Source organism: Eimeria necatrix, genomic scaffold, assembly GCF_000499385.1.
Source record: "Eimeria necatrix Houghton genomic scaffold, Enh_scaff32, whole genome shotgun sequence".
Lineage (NCBI taxonomy): Eukaryota > Apicomplexa > Conoidasida > Eucoccidiorida > Eimeriidae > Eimeria > Eimeria necatrix.
The window spans coordinates 141,193-157,347 of NW_013655314.1; the positions used below are offsets into that span (position 1 = coordinate 141,193).

At 54.3% G+C, this 16,155-nt stretch overlaps 1 protein-coding gene across 1 annotated transcript in view; it reads right to left on the bottom strand.

The window, feature by feature from the left end:
• ENH_00044200 (hypothetical protein, conserved) overlaps window positions 1-15,880 on the bottom strand; it is a gene marked incomplete at both ends in the record, with an annotated part of 19,925 nt that extends 4,045 nt beyond the window's left edge. The window contains 14 exons of the mRNA XM_013585369.1: window positions 114-173; window positions 680-884; window positions 2,462-2,547; window positions 2,814-2,880; window positions 4,081-4,146; window positions 4,605-4,816; window positions 6,115-6,323; window positions 6,546-6,618; window positions 7,659-8,001; window positions 8,114-12,126; window positions 12,332-12,893; window positions 13,156-14,146; window positions 14,665-14,957; window positions 15,237-15,880. Of these exons, the coding sequence (XP_013440823.1) occupies window positions 114-173; window positions 680-884; window positions 2,462-2,547; window positions 2,814-2,880; window positions 4,081-4,146; window positions 4,605-4,816; window positions 6,115-6,323; window positions 6,546-6,618; window positions 7,659-8,001; window positions 8,114-12,126; window positions 12,332-12,893; window positions 13,156-14,146; window positions 14,665-14,957; window positions 15,237-15,880 (7,824 nt within the window). The remainder of the gene's footprint in view (window positions 1-113; window positions 174-679; window positions 885-2,461; window positions 2,548-2,813; window positions 2,881-4,080; window positions 4,147-4,604; window positions 4,817-6,114; window positions 6,324-6,545; window positions 6,619-7,658; window positions 8,002-8,113; window positions 12,127-12,331; window positions 12,894-13,155; window positions 14,147-14,664; window positions 14,958-15,236) is intronic.
• Between the last annotated feature and the right edge of the window lie 275 nt (window positions 15,881-16,155).

The window sequence follows — 16,155 nt, forward strand, 5'->3', positions numbered from 1 at the left end:
AAGAAGCTCCTCTTTTTCGCCAGAGTAGTGGCGCCTGACGTTGCCGGTAGCGAGTTCGCAAACCCTAAACCCTAAACCCTAAACCCTAAACCCTAAACCCTCGCCAGCCTCACCATCTTGCCGGTCTGCTGCGTTGCGGGCTGCGCGGGCAAAAAGTTGCCCCGAGGGGCTGACTAAATGGAAAAGAAGAACAAAATTAAATTAAATTAAATTAAATTAATTAAATTAAATTAAATTAAATTAAATTAAAACTTCAAAAGCATTTAAAACGCCGCTGCTGCTCTCCGCCGCCTCGATCCGCGGTGTCTAGACACCGCAGGGTCACCTGCAGCCCCGCAGACCCGAGGGGCCCCACAAGGGTTTAGGGTTTAGGGTTTAGGGTTTAGGGTTTGAGGGCCTTGTTGCATTTGAATTTAACAATCTTTTAGCGATTGTTTCAAAAAGAAAAGAAATTGTTTAAAGTGGAGCACTTCCCGAGAGAGTCTTTCTGCTGCAGCTCGGGTGTACAGACACCTGAGCTGCAGCAGTGAAACTCTAGGGTTTGAAGGCCTGCAGCAGCAGATAGGGAAATAAAAAGAAGAAAAGAAGTTTTATTTAATTAAATTTAATCTTTTCCATTTAGAATTTTATTTAAATTTGAACTTTTCCTCCATTCTGAACTGAGCTTGCTGGGGTGTACCTGCACCTCCCAGTGTATGTACACCTCGGCGAGCATTGGGTCCTGCTGCTGCCGCTGCTGCTGCTGCTGCTGCTGCTGCTGCTCAATTACAGCTATGCAGGTGCCTAAAATGCAAATACAGTGCTGCTGCTGCTGCCGCTGCTGCTGTTGCTGCTGCTGCTGCAGCAGCAACTCCGCAAATGCCTTAATTGCTCTAACCCAACAGCTGCAACAAAACCAGCAGCTTTTTAAACAGTAATTTCAAAAGGGCCTCAAGGCCTGTGCTGTGGGGCCCCAGGAAGTACCCAGGGCCCCCTGTGGGGCCCCACAGCAGCAAAAAGCAGCATTAAGAAATGCCCCAAATCAGAGCCCTGGGGGCCCCCTAGGGCCCCCTTAGGGGGGCCCCTGGGGCCCCCTGAGGGGCCCCACAGTGCCCTGGGCCCCTCAGGGTACCCCTCAAGGGGCCCCCGGGGGCCCCTAGCGTTTTCCAGGGGCCCCACAAGGGTTTAGGGTTTAGGGTTTAGGGTTTAACCCCAGAATGAGGTATTGAGAGTCCTGTGGGGCCCCTGGGGGGCCCCCTGTTGGACCCTTGGGGGCCCCCAGGGGCCCCTCTGGGGGCCCCCAGAAACTAAATATGCAACCTGAATTGCTTTTGCAAAAAAGGAAGCAGCAAAGAGGTACTTGCGCTTTGCTGCTGCTGCTGCTGCTGCTGCTGCTGCTGCTGCGGCTGCTGCTGCGGCTGCAGCAAAGGCTGCAGGCCATCGGCGCGCCAGACTGGCAGCAGCAGCAGCAGCAGCGGAACTTGCTGCAGCCGTGGCTGGCGCAGCAACTCTTCTGAAACGAGCTCTGCTGCTGCTACTGCAGCAGCAGCTCCAGCTGCTGCTGCAACAAATGCTGTTGCTGTTGCTGCTGTTGCAGCGACTGGCAGCTGCAGGAGCTCTTGCTGCTACTGCTTCAGCATGGCACGCTGCTGCAGAAGCAGCAGCAGCAAAGGCTGCTGCAGCAGCTGCAGCAGCTGCAGCAGCTGCAGCAGCTGCAGCAGCAACTAGGTAGTGGTTATTTTGTAAGAAACTCCGTTCTCGCGAGTTAAGACCCAAACTGATTTCTCTTTATGATACAAAGAGACCGTTGAAATCACCTGCGCGCCCCACCCTAAACCCTAAACCCTAAACCCTAAACCCTAAACCCTCAGCGCCCCACCTCGCAGCCCTCACCCTAGCCTTCACCAAGTAAACCCTAAACCCTAAACCCTAAACCCTACACGCCTACAAGAAGGCGGCACTCTGCAAGACTGCCAAGCTCCCAGCAACAGCTACCGCTGCGGCTGCCGCTCCCGCTGCTCCTGCTGCCGCTGCTGCTGCTGCTGCTGCTGCTGCTGCTGCTGCTGCTGCTGCTAGACTAGGGCTTACGTGCAAAGGCGACTGCCACAAAATGTTGGGGGGCAGCCGCGGCAGCTCGAGGACTCCGCTGGATTTGCTGTTGGCCCCCCAAATGCCCCCTAAGAAGCCTGCGCCGCTCAGCTGCAGCAGCAGCAGCAGCAGCAGCAGCAGCATGTGGCAGCAGCAGCATGTGGCAGCAGCAGCATGTGGCAGCAGCAGCAGCAGCAGCAGCAGTAACGCCGCGCAGCGAAGGGTAGCTGGCAGCAAACAGGCGCCGTTCAAGCAGCAGCAGCAGCGGCAGAGGCAGTCGCAGCAAATGCACAGGTGCCTTCGGCAGCAGCAACAAGAGCAGCAGCTGCAGCAGCAGCAGCAGCAACAGCAGCAACAGCAGCAGCAGCAGCAACAGCAGCAGCAGCAGCCTCACATGCCACAGTCTAACGGCAGACTCAGCAGCAGAGTAAGAGGCGATCCAGTGCCCGTCATCGCTAAACCCCAGCGCGGCGACGGCTCCTGAAGAGCAAACCCTAAACCCTAAACCCTAAACCCTAAACCCTAAATACTTAAACCCTAAACCCTAAATACTAAACCCTAGACGCCAGACCCCAAATCCTTAACCCTAAACCCTAAACCCCGTGCACAAGAAAGCTCCCGCTACGCTCGCGCTATTCAGGGAGACAAACGCCAAGCCTGACAAGCACTAGGGTTTAGGGTTTAGGGCTTAGGGTTTAGGGTTTAGGGTTTAGGGTTTAGGGTTTGCCTTGGTGGCCTTCGAAAACCCTCATTTTTGTGGCCGTCCGCAGATCGTAGGCAACGACAACTCCCTCCTCCGTCCCCACTGCCAGCCTGCACGCGAAGCATTAAACCCTAAACCCTAAACCCTAAACCCTAAACCCTAAACCCTAAGCCTCAAGTTCCAGACCCCAACGTCTGAACCCTCAGTCCCAAACCCTAAACCCTAAACCCTCGGCGCGAAGCCCCTGGACCGGAGGCCCGACGCCCTGCGTCCCACCCAGCAAACCCCAAACCCTAAACCCTAAACCCTAAACCCTAAACCCTAAACCCTCGGCGGAAAGCCGCTGAACCGCAGGCGCGGCGCCCACTCCCCGAAGCCCCAAACCCTAAACCCTAAACCCTAAACCCTAAACCCTAGGGACCTCTGGGTGGCCTGGTTGAAGCAGCAATTCGGAAAAGAAGACACCAAAGAGTAAAGAAGACAAGTTGCTGCTCGAAGACACCGCCGCCGCAAAGACCCTCTGCAAGGGTCTAAGTACCGCAGCAAAGCGTCCACCAGCAGACACAAGCAGCAAGAACCCACCCACGGGTACCTGCAGCAGCAGCAGCAGCAGCAGCAGCAGCAGCAAAGGCAGCAGCAGCAGCAGCAAAAGCAGCAGCAGCAAAGCAGCAGCAGCAAAAGCAGCAGCAGCAGCAAAAGCAGCAAAGCAGCAGCAGCAAAAGCAGCAGCAGCAAAAGCAGAAAAGCAGCAGCAGCAAAAGCAGAAAAGCAGCAGCAGCAAAAGCAGCAGCAGCAGCAGCAAGAGCAGCAGCAAAGGCAGCAGCGGGAGCAGCAGCAACAGTACGGGCAGAAAGAGGAGAAGCAGCAAGAGTAGAAGCAGCAAACGCATAAGCAGCAAAAGCAAAAGCAGCGACGGCAAGGGAAACAGCCGCAAAAGGAACAGCAGCAGCAGCAAAAGCAACAGCAGCAGCAACAGCAGCAGCAGCAGCAATAGCAGCTGTGATTTCGTCTCGCTGTCTCGTTTGCCTTTTATTTGCTGCTGCTGCTGTTGCTGCTGCTGCTGTTGCTGCTGCTGCTGCTGTCTCCTTTTAATTTTGTCTTTATTTGTGTTTTTTGTCTCTTTTGCTTTTTCCTTTTTATTTCTTTTAATTCCATTTAATCCATTCAACTTATTATTCAATTTCATTTAATTGATTAATTTAATTAATTCAATTAATTTAATTAATTTAATTTAATTAATTTAAATTAATTAAATAAATTTAATTTAAATTAATTAATTTAAATTGATTTATTTTATTTTGCTTTTCTTACCGAGTGAAGCAATCCACAAGAAACAGCAGCGCAGGCGCAGCCAAGTGGCAATTTGTTTCTTCCATTCTGAAAAGCAAATTTAGAAAATAAAATAAATAAAATAAATAAAATAAATAAAATAAATAAAATAAATAAAATAAATAAAATGCAATTAAACAAAAAAGAAAAGATAGAGGAGCAGGGAGAACTGCACAAACTCCAGAGCTGCCTGCAGCAGCAGCAGCAGCAGCAGCAACTGCGGCACGAGCTGCAGTAGCAGCAGCAACTGCGGGAGCAGCAGCAGCAGCAGCAGCAACTACGGCAGGAGCTGCAGAAGCAGCAGCAACTGCGGGAGCAGCAGCAGCAGCACGAACTGCAGCAGCAGCACGAACTGCAGCAGCAGCAACAATAAACGAGTGCCACCTGCTGCAGCAACGGCAACGGAAGCAGCAGCAACTGCAACAGCGGGAACAATTTACATGCACCAGCAGCAGCAGCAGCAGCAGCAGCAGCAGCAGCAGCAGTGGCAGCAGCAGCAGCAGTACCTGGCTGCTCTAGAAAGGGCTTTAGTAGCGCCGGGCAAATCCATCCGCACGAGGCGCCGCAGCAGCGCAGCAGCAGCGGCAGCTACAGGACTTGCTGCTGCTGCTGCTGCTGCTGTTCCTTTCGCTGCTGCTGCTGCTGCTGCTGCTGCTGCTGGCTGCTCCTGCGTCAGCGGGAAGACCGCCAGCAGCAGCTGGTAGTACTGCAAAGCGCCCTGCAGCAGCAGCAGCAGCAGCAAAACGAACAAAGGACAAAAATGGAAAAATAAAAAAATAAAAAAATAAGAAAAGACTAAAAAGGGGACAAAAAGATTAAAAAACATTAAAAAGAATTAAAAAGAATTAAAAAGAATTAAACAGATTTAAAAAGATTAAAAAAGATTCAAAAAAGATTTTAAAAAGATTTCAAATAATTAATGCTCCTGCGTCAGCGGCTTCTGGCGGTCGAGCAGCTGGTAGTACTGCAAAGCGCCCTGCAGCAGCAGCAGCAGCAGCAAAACGAACAAAGGACAAAAATGGAAAAATAAAAAAATAAAAAAATAAGAAAAGACTAAAAAGGGGACAAAAAGATTAAAAAACATTAAAAAGAATTAAAAAGAATTAAAAAGAATTAAACAGATTTAAAAAGATTAAAAAAGATTCAAAAAAGATTTTAAAAAGATTTCAAATAATTAAAGAAAAGAAACAGCAAAGATAACAACCCTTCTGTGTGCAGCAGCAGCAAAAGGCCAAAATGAAAAAATGAGAAAATAAAATAAAATAAAAAACAAAAAGCAAAAATATAAAAAATAAAATTAAAAAAATGAATTAAATTCTCTTCAATTAACTTAAAATAAAGTAAAATGAAATAAAATTAAATTAAAAAAAAATAAAACAAAAATAAATAAATTAATTGAATAAAAATAAATAAATAAATAAAAATAAATAAATGAATAAAATAAAAGTAAATAAATAAATAAACAAGTAAATACATAAAAATAAATAAATAAAAAATGATAATAAAATGAAAAATAAATAAATAAATAAATAAATAATAAATAAATAAATAAACAAATAATAAAATAAAAAAAATAAATAAATAAAAGACTTCACCTGCTTTGAAGTTTCTTTTAAAAGCGGCTGCAAACGGGCCTTCCGGGCGAAGGCCTCGAGAAGCGCCAAAATGCCTAAAAGATAAATTAAATTAAATTAAATTAATTAAATTAAATTAAATTAATTAAATTAAATTAAATAAATTAAATTAAAATGAAATGAAATAAAATAATGGAAATAAAGGTAAATAAATAGAAAAAAAGGGGGAAAGACCCGCAGCGGATAGCAGCACCAGCAGCAGCAGCAGCAGCAGCAGCGGCAGCAGCAACAGCAAAAGCTGCTGCAGCAGCAAAGCCAGCAGCAGCAACAGCAAAAGCAGCAGCAGCAGCAGCAACAGCAGCAGCAGCAGCAGCAGCAGCAGCAACAGCAGCAAAGCCTTGCCTCTGCTTCTGAGGTGCTGCGGCTTCCAGAGAAGACCAACTCCGAGGGTCAGCAGCTTAAGGGCGAGGCAGAGGCGGCCGGCGGAGACAGCAGCAGCAGCTGCTGCTGCAGCAGAGGGAGCAGCAGCAGCAGCAGCAGCAGCAGCAGCAGCACCACCTGCTGCTGCTGCTGGAGGCGCTGCCAGAGACTCCAGCAAAATGATCCGCACCAAGTGCTGCGTGACGACAGCAGCAACGTCGATGCCCCCCACTGCAGCAGCAGCAGCAGCAGCAGCAACAGCAGCAGCAGCAACAGCAGCAGCAGCAGCAGCAAAACAGCAGCGCAGCTGATGAGGAGACACTTCAAGCAGCAAAAAAGGAAACCCCAAGGGGAAAATAGGCCTTAAACCCCAAACCCTAAACCCCAAACCCTAAACCCCAAACCCCAAACCCTAAACCCTAAACCCTAAACCCTAAACCCTCGTTTGCGTACCCCGGCTGAACTCAGGGCGAAGGTAAACCGCGTTGGCCAGCAGCACCAGAGCCGCGTCTACAGAGCAGGAGTGCTGAAGAAAAAAAAATAAAAAATAAAAAGATAAAAAAAAAGATTTTAAAAGAATTAAAAAGAATTAAAAAGAATTAAAAAGAATTAAAAAGGATTAAAAAGAATTAAAAAGAATTAAAAAGGATTAAAAGAAATTAAAAGAAATTAAATTGGACAAAAATGAACAAAAAGGACAAAAAGGGGAAAAAAAGATTTTAAAAAGTTGAAATATAAAAAAGAAATAAGGGAAAATAAAAAGAAATTAAAAGGAATTAAAAAATAAAAAGAAATAAAAGAAAAATAATTAAAATAAAAGATAAAAGAGGTAAAAGAAAAATAATTAAAAACAAAAATAAAAACAATAAAAAAAAAGAAATAAAAAAGACAACAGGAGGCGTCGATTGAGCCTATGCACCCGCAGAGCAACTAAACCCTAAACCCTAAACCCTAAACCCTAAACCCTAAACCCTAAACCCTAAACCCTAAACCCTAAAACCTAAACCCTAAACCCTAAACCCTAAACCCTAAACCCTAAACCCTAAACCCTAAACCCTAAACCCTAAACCCTAAACGGTAGAGCCTGACGCAGAACGGCAAAGACAGAATTCGATGAAATGCATTAATGTGTTTCGTGAAATGCCAACAGAGCGCATGCATGCATGCATGCATGCATGCATGCGTTTTGCATGCATGCGTTTTGCATGCATGCATGCATGCATGCATGCATGCATGCATGCATGCATGCATGCAGCACCTTTTTCAAAACCCCAATTAATGGTTTTTGAAGAATTAAAAAAAGCAAAAGGAGTTTAACTTTAAAAAAGACTTTTTGCTGCAGCAACATGAGGCCTTAGTTGGCAAATAAAATACCATTTGAGCAGCAGAAAGAATTAAATAAAAAAATAAAAAAAGAAAAAAGAAAAGAAAAATAAATAATTGGAAAGAGTTAAATAAAAAAATAAAAAAAGAAAAAAGAAAAATAAATAATTAGAAAGAGGAAAAGAGAAGCAGCAAAAGAAATAAAAAAAAGAAAAAATTAAAAAGATATTTTCTTCAGCTCACCCTGTGTGGCTCTCCTGTGGCAGCAGCAGCAGCAGCAGCAGCTGCTGCTGCTGCAGGGCCTATGCCCCAGGCAGCAGCGCAGCACAGCAGCCGCAGGGCGGCCTCGATGTCCAGCAGCAGGCTGCTGCTGCTGCTGCAGCAGATGGCGTGCTGCAGCAGCAAAAGAGCAGCAGCAGAAGCCTCTCCCGTGTCTCCCCTTGGAAGGCAAGAATAGGCGAGAGCGAAAAGGCTGATTGGAGCCACGCCCGTGTCTTGCTGCTGCTGCTGCTGCTGCTGCTGCAGCGGGTGCTCTGCTGCTGCTGCTGCTGCTGCTGCTGCTGACGGCGCGCCCAGCTGCTGCAGGCTGTGCAGCAGACACAGCTCGAAAGCAGCAGCAAGCTGCTCCGTGTCTTCTTTGTCCAGCTGCAGCAGCGGCAGCCAGCAGCAGCGCAGCAGCAAAGAAAAAGAAGAAAGACTTCTGGCCTTCAGCAGCGGGGAAGCAGCAAGAACTGGGGAGTGCTGCAGCAGCAGCGGGGCGGCGCCGGCGGCAGCCGCTGCCAGCAGCTGCTGCTGCTGCTGCTGCTGTTTCTCCAGGGTCGCCTTGTGCTGCTGCCAGCAGCAGCGCCTCGTCTCTCCAGGTTCCTCTTGCTGCTGCTGCTGCTGCTGCTGCTGCTGCTCCCGTGGAAGGCCAGCTCTGCTCCAGCCTGTAGCCGGACAACTCTATCATCCACAGCTGCTGCTGCTGCTGCTGCTGCTGCTGCTGCTGCTGCTGCTGCTGACGGCGTCTGTAAACAGCCGCAACCCGCTGGGAGAGGGTAGCGCTGGCAGCAGCAGCTGCTGCTGCTGCAGTTTTGCTGCTGCGCATGGCTGCTGTAGAGACACTCCAAGCCTGTGGGGCCTCCGGAATATTTGATAAGGCGAAAGAAGAGGAGACAGCCAAATCTAGAGCTTCGAAGAGTCGGCCTTGCTCTTCTGCTGCTGCTGCTGCTGCTGCTGCTGCTGCTGCTGCTGCTGCTGCTGGTGGGCGCGGCAGCGGGGGGGCCGCCGGGTGAACCGTCGAGTTCAGGCTGCGGAGAGATGGCATCCGCAGCGCAGCTTCCAGGAGGCTGTTGCTGCTGCTGCTGCTGCTGCTGCTGCTGCTGCTGCTGCTGCTGCTGCTGCGGATCACTTTCCCCTTGAGGTGCTGCTGCCAGCGCTGAAGCAAACGGCTCCGCACAGGAGCTGCTGCAGCAGCTGCTGCGCCTTCCAAGACGCCTGCAGCTGCTGCGTCCGCCCGAGCAGCAAGTGCTGCAGCAGCAGCAGCAGAGAGCGGCGCGCCCGCAGCGGCATTAAGGCTCACGTGGCAGTGCAGCAGGCCTTCTGCTGCTGCTGCTGCTGCCTCAGCAGCAGCAGCAGCAGCAGCAGCGAGAGAATCAGCTGCGGGCGCAGGGTGCAGCCGGCGCTGCAGGAGCACCTGGCGGGCGGCGCGCTGCGCAGCAGCAGCAGCAGCAGCAGCAGCTTGCTGCTGCTGCTGCAGCAAGTCCGCAGCCATTGCCTTCAACACCAAAGATGGCAAAGGAACTGACAAAGACATCTCCGCCCCCAGCAGCGCGGGATAAAGCGGCAGCGGCGGCTGCTGCAGGAAGGGAAACAGCAGCAGCAGCGCAGCATCTGCTGCAGCAGAAAGGCTGAAGGGCGCGAAGACCCCCGACAGCAGCAGCGCCTGCAGAGGCAAACTGCTGCTGCTGCTGCTGCTGCTGCTGCTGCTGCTGCTGCTGCTGAGCTGCTCCAGCGGGAGCATCAGCACCCCGCAGTTCGCGTACACGATGTGCTGCGCTGCGCCGCAGCAGCAGGAAGCGCAAGGCGCCTCAGCGGCAGCCGCTGCTGCTGCTGCTGCTGCTGCTCTTGGAGTTGCTGCTGCTGCTCCAGACATCTGCTGCAGCAGCGGGGACACCGCAGCAGCAGCGCCGCGGGGAGCGCTTCGCAGCAGCTGCTGCGGTATGCTGCACTGCAGCGAAGGGGCTGCGTGGCTGCTGCTTCCGCTTTTGCTGCAGTTCCCGCTGCACCCGCTGCTGCTGCTGCTGCTGCTGCTGCTGCGCAGCAGGAAGTCGCTTGTTGCTGTTGTGTCCCCCATTAGTTTCGGAGTGAAGACATGAGAGCCCAGAGGGCGCGCGAGGGCTTCGAGGTCTTGCTGGGCCTCGCTGGCTTGCTGCTGCTGCGGGAGGGTTTTCTGCTGCTGCTGCTGCTGCTGCTGCTGCTGCTGCTGCAGCGGGGCGCCGGGCCTGCAGCAGCAGCAGCAGCAAGAAGTCGTCGGCAGCTGCAAATGCCCCAAAGCCAAACCCCAACGCGTTAGCTCCATGTGGGGAGAAGAAGCAAAAAGGTTTTGGTTTTGTAAGAAGAAGCGGAACTGCTTGGGGGGAGCGTTTTGCTGCTGCTGCTGCTGCTGCTGCTGCAGCAGCCCGGGCAGCTGCACGAGAGGCAGCACCGACAGCAGCAGCCCCGACTGCACGCGCCACAGGAAAATGCTGCTGCTGGTGATGCAGCAGCAGCAGTCCGACAGCAAGTCTGCTGCTACCTTCTTGATGCGGCTGCTGCTGCAGTCGGGGTGCCGCTGCAGCAAAAAGACTCCCCGGGAGTTTGTGGGGCGCGGCACGTGCTGCAGCAGCAGCGGGAGGGGCCCCCCTGCTGCTGCTGCTCTGTGGTGTACAGACACTGGGGTTTCGGCGAAGCCGACGAGTTCCTGCCCCGCGTCTGCTGCTGCTGCTGCTGCTCCTGCTGCTGCTGCTGCCACTGCTGCTGTTGCTGCGGGCGTCAGCAGCTTGCTGCAGTCAATCAGGGCCACAGCGCCGCACACCGAAGCAGCAGCAAAGCACCAGCTGTCGTATGCTGCTCTGCTGCTGCCGCCAGCAGCAGAAAGCACTCGGAAAGCAGCAGCAGCAGCAGCTGGCAGCACCTGCGGCTGATATGCTGCAGCAGCAAATGTTGGCAAACGCCACAGCAGCACATCTCCGCTGTTGGTGAGGCCCCCCACCAGCAAGCTGCTGATGCTGCAGAGGGCAGTCACCACAGTTCGCTTGCCGCTGCAGCCGGGGGCCCCCCGTCCTGCTGCTGCTGCTGCTGCTGCTGCTGCTGCTGTTCCTGCTGCTGCTGCTGCTGCGATCCGCGGGTCCACGCAGCTAGCTGGCGTCGGCAGCAAAAAGATGGAGGGGTGCGGCCGCTCTGCTTCTGGCCAGGGCAGGGGCGGCCCACCCCCGATGCTGAAGCTGCTGCTGCTGCTGCTGCTGCTGCTGCTGCCGCCTGGCTCCTGCTGCTGCTGCTGCTGCTGCTGCCGCTGCTGCCGCTGCTTGCTTTTGCGAGAAGCATTTATTCGATTGAGGTGCAGCGCTGTGACGGCGCCGTCAGAAAAAGAAGCAATAAAATAAACCCCACCCTGGCTCTCAGCCAAGCAGCAGCTCACGCAGTGCTTGCTGCTGCTGCTGCTGCTGCTGCTGCTGCTGCTGCTGCTGCTGTTGGCTCCTGCGGCGAAAGGCCATCGCAGCAAGTGCTTGTGCCCGTTTACAGAGCCCCAAAAGGCTGCAGGCTCCGACAGCAGCCGCAGCCTGCTGCTGCTGCTGCTGCTGCTGCTGCTGCTATCTGCTGCTGCACCAAAGGCAGCAGAAGAGGGACTGAAGAGGAATGGCAAAGATAACTCCCGCCGCCACGCCACGAGGCTCCTGCTGCTGCTGCTGCTGCTGCTGCTGCTGCTGCCGTTGCTGTATCCACTGCAGCTGTTGCCGTTGCTGTTGCTGCCGCGGCTTATGCTGCGGCTCAGACTGCGGCTCGCGCTGAGACTCGTGCTGCCGCTGCTGCTGCTGCTGCTGCTGCTGCTGCTGCTGCTGCTGCTGCTGCTGCTGCTGCTGATTGGCTGCAGCGCCCCCCGCAGTGCTGTTGGAATGCGCCAGACCTCACTGAGACTGAAAGAGAAGGTGCCGCCAATGTCATCCCACACAGATGCATGCGATGCAGCAGCAGCAGCAGCTGCTGCTGCTGTTGCTGCTGCTGCTGCTGCTGCTGCAGTGGGGTGCTCTCGCAGCCACCAAGCCAAGGACAGCCGGTCCGGCCTGCTGGGAGTTACGCCCAGCACAGCCAGTCCCGCGCTGCAGCAGATCCCAGGAGCTTCCTCAGCAGCAGCAGCAGAGGCCGCTGCTGCTGCTGCTGCTGCTGCTGCTGCTGCTGCTGCTGCTGCTTCTGAAATGACGGGAAAGAAGACAGGCGCGGGGAGCGATGCTGTGTCTGCTGTCAGCAGCTGCAGCGGCACTGTGCCAAGCGCTAGGCCCGCCTGCCTCCCTGCGCTGAGGCCCAGCAGCAGCAGCTGCTGCTGCTGCTGCTGCTGCTGCTGCTGCGAATCTGGCAGAGACAAGGGGAAAAGGAAAAGACGGCCTCGCGAGGTGTAGGCGAGGAGAAGAGATTCTGCTGCAGCAAAAGCTGCAGCAGGACAGGCCCGGGAGCCCCCAAGCCACAGGGCTGGCGGCTCCAGCAGCAGCAACAGCAGCAGCAGCAGCTCTCAGCAGCGGGCGTAGCAGCAAAGCAGCGCGCTGCTGCGCCAGCAGCAGCAACAGCAGCAGCAGCAGCTCTCAGCAGCGGGCGTAGCAGCAAAGCAGCGCGCTGCTGCGCGCAGCAGCAGCAGCGCAACAGCAGCGGGTTAGGGCTCGCGCCAGGGCCAGAGGGCTGCTTACCTTGTGCGTGCAGCAGGAGCAGCCGACGTCGTGCTGCTGCAGCGCCTGCTGCAGCAGCAGCTGCTGCTGCTGCTGCTGCTGCAGCACAGGCGGCACCCAAGGCAGCGCATCTGCTAGGCAAAAAAGCTCTGCGTGGCGCTCAAAGGCCCCCCCGCTGCGGCGCTGCCACAGCAGCAGCCGCCTGCTGGTGCGCAGCACCAAGTAGGAAGCAGACACAGCTAGCTGCTGCTGCTGCTGCCTGCTGCAGCAGCAAAACGTGTCTCCGTCCAGGGTCCCCGTGGCTTCAAACACGGGGTCCACCAGCGGCGGGTCGTTCCTGCTGCTGCTGCTGCTGCTGCTGGTGCTGTTGAGGTGCGCGACGCCGCTGCTGCTGCCGTTGACGCTGCTGCTGCTGCTGCTGCTGCTGCTGCTCTGGTTTTGCTGCTGCAGCAGCGTGCTCTTCGTTGCTGCAGCAACAACAGCCAGCAGCTCGTCCGAAGACCGCAGCGCCCGGCCAGTCAGCGGCGGAGTCGCAGGGGCCCCCGCAACAGCGTGGGCCCTGCGCCAGCTTCGCAGCGTGCTTCTGCAGCAGCAGCAGCAGCAGCAGCAGCAGCAGCAAGGGTGCAGCAGCAGCAGCAAGGGCCCGCCGGCAGCAGCAAGGGTCCAGCAGCAGCAGCAGCAGCAGCAGCAGCAAGTACCACTAAAGTGCGCGCGACCACAGAGAGGCTCACGCTGCAGCCAAGTCGCGCAACTGACGAGCAGCAGCAGCAACAGCAGCAGCAGACTAGCAGCAGCAGCAACAGCAGCAGCAGCAGAAACGACAGCAGCAGCGAAGAAAGGCTCACGCTAAGTCCCAGAGTCTGAGGCAGCCGCAAGGGGCGACAGCAGCGCAGCAGACAGAGCCCATGAGGGGTGCAGGGAGGCCCCGCTGAGCAGCAAACGCAGCAGCAGCAGCTGCTGCAGCAGGACTCCGCTGCTGCTGCTGCTGCTGCTGCTGCTGCTGCTGCTGCTGCTGTGCTCCAGTTTCCTGTCCCTGAGAAGGGGAGTAGCTGGACGGTGCGGTGGAGGGATGCAGGGTTCCGTCAGAACTGTCTAGCCTTTGCTGCTGCTGCTGCTGCTGCTGCTGCTGCTGCTGCTGCTGTTGCTGCTGCTGCTGCTGGAGAAGCTTATGCTGTGAGGCCCCCGAGCGGCTTGTGGCTGTTTCAGCCTCACTGATGCGGTTGCTATGGAGGGGCCCCTCCTGGTAGCTGGGGGCCCTTTGGGGGCCCCCCAGAGAGGGCCCCTGGGGGCCCCCCGAGGGGGCCCTTTGGGGGCCCCCCTGGGGTTCCCCGGGGGGGCCCCCCGAGGGGGCCCCCAAAAGGTCTTGGTAAGCTGCAGTAAGTTTCTCTACCCATTCCTCTGCATCAAAGGGGGGCGGGGGCTGCGCAGCAACAGCAACAAGGCCCCCTGGGGGCCCCCCTGGGGGCCCCCCATGGGGGCCCCCCTGGGGTTCCCCGGGGGGGCCCCCGGGGGGGCCCCCCAGGGGGGCCCCGCACATTCCACAGCAGCCGGGGCCCCGGGGGGCCCCCGCCGGGGGCCCCCGAGGGTCTGCTGCTGCTGCTGAGGGCCCAGCGCATGCAGCAGCAGCGCCCGCGGGGGCCCCCAGGGGGCCCTCCTGAGGGCCCCTGGACCCCGAGGGGCCCCCCAGGGGCCCCCCCGGGGGGGCCCCCATGGGGCCCCCCTGGGGGGCCCCCGGGGGGCCCCCCGCGGGGGCCCCCACGGGGGCCCCCGGCAGCAGCAATTCGCAAACTGCAGCAAAGGCTGACCAGGTGTCTAAGACGAGGGCCCTCGAGGGTCCTGAAGGAGAAAAGAAATGAAAATAAAAAAGAAAAAAGAAATAAAAAGAAAAGGAAAAAGAAATAAATAAATAAATAAAATAAAATAAAATAAAATAAAATAAAAAAGAAATAAAAAGGATTTAAAGGAGAAATAAAAGAATCTTTAAGAAATGCAAAAAGGAAATTAAAAGAAAATAAAAAAAGACAAAAAAGAATTTTAAAAATAAAAATTAAAATTAAAATTAAAAAAAAGCCGCAGCAGCAAAATTGCTGCAGCAGCAAAAGCGAATATATAAAAGCAGCCACTTGGGAGAAAAAGCATTTAACAAATAAATCAATTTAATTAATTAATTAATTAATTATTTTAATTAATTAATTAATTAAAATAAATAATTAATTAATTTAATTAATTTAATTAATTTAATTTAATTAATTAATTTAATTTAATTTGTCACCATGGGCCAACACAAAGCGAGGGTCCGCCAGAGTCTGTACAGCAGAAGCTTCGAAGGGCAGACGCCTGCAGCAAACGCGCACCTGCTGCTGCTGCTGCTGCTGCTATTGCTGCTGCTGCTGCTATTGCTGCTGCTGCTGCTGCTATTGCTGCTGCTGCTGCTGCTGCTATTGCTGCTGCTGCTGCTGCTGCTATTGCTGCTGCTGCTGCTGCTGCTGTTGCCGCCGGTATTGCCGTGGCTATTGCTACTGCTATTGCTACTGCTACTGCTGCTGCTGTTGCTGCTGCTATTGCTGCTGCGATTGCTGCTGCTATTGCTGCTGCTGTTGCTGCTGCTATTGCTGCTCTGCTGCAGCTGCTGCTGCTTTTGCTGCTGCTGCTATTGCTGCTCTGCTGCAGCTGCTGCTGCTTTTGCTGCTGCTGCTATTGCTGCTGCTATTGCTGCTCTGCTGCAGCTGCTGCTGCTTTCGCTGCTGCTGCTGCTGCTGCTGCAGGCAACAGGCTCCGGCAGGCAGAAAAAGCCCGAACAGCAGGGCAGCAAACATAATTAATTAATTAATTAATTAATTAATTAGCTAATTAATTAATTAATTAATTAATTAATTAATTAATTAAAAAACTAATTAATTAATTAATTAATTAATTAATTAATTACCTGGAGACGAGACACCTGCCCTCCGTGAGGGACCAGAGGCGGACCCTGGAGTCGGAGTGTATAGACACCAGAAGCTCCTGGCTGGTGGACTGCAGCGCAGCAAGAGGAGCAGCAGCAAAACATGCTGCTGTTGCTGCTGCTGCTGCTCCCCACTCCGGCAGCAGCACCAGGTGCGGCAGCAGCAGCGGGCTGCGCCCAACCGCGCTGGCGGCGCTGCTGCTTGCTGCTGCTGCTGCTGCTGCTGCTGCTCCGGCCCCCGCTGCTGCTGCTGCTCGCTTCGCTGCTGCTGCTGCTGCTGCTGCTGCTGCTGCGCAGCCGGGGGTCTGGCTGGCTGCAGCAGCAAGTCCCGCAGCAGCAGCAGCAGCTACGGCGGCCTCATCTTCGTGGGCAGCACAGCAGCGCTCGTTGCCGCCGCTCCCGCCCCCGCTGCCGCCGCCGCCGCTGCTGCTGCTGCTGCTGCTGCTGCTGCTGCTGCTGCAGCAAAGGTCCTGTTTGCTGCTGCTGAGCTGCCACAGGTATAGGGGCCCCTGGTGAGTGCCAGTGACGCAAAGAGAAGAAAAAGAAGAGACACTTAAAGAGGAGACAGCAGCAGCAGCGCACAAGTCCGGCCACACCAGCGAGGCCAGCCACTTGGGGTCCATCATCTGCAGCAGCAGCAGCAGCAGCAGCAGCAGCAGCTGCTGCTGCTGCTGCTGCTGCTGTGTTTGCGCTGCAGATGCAGCAGCAAACGGTGCGTCTGCGGACGCGGCTAAAAGCTTCTAGCAATTCTTTGGAAGGGCTGCTGTCGCTGCTGCTGCTGCTGCTGCTGCTGCTGCTGCCGATGCTGCTGCTGCTGCTGCTCGCACTCCTGCAGCGTTGCTGTTGCTGATGAAGGGCTACAGCAAAGTTGAGAACCTCCCGAGCTCTTAGCTGGCGCTAC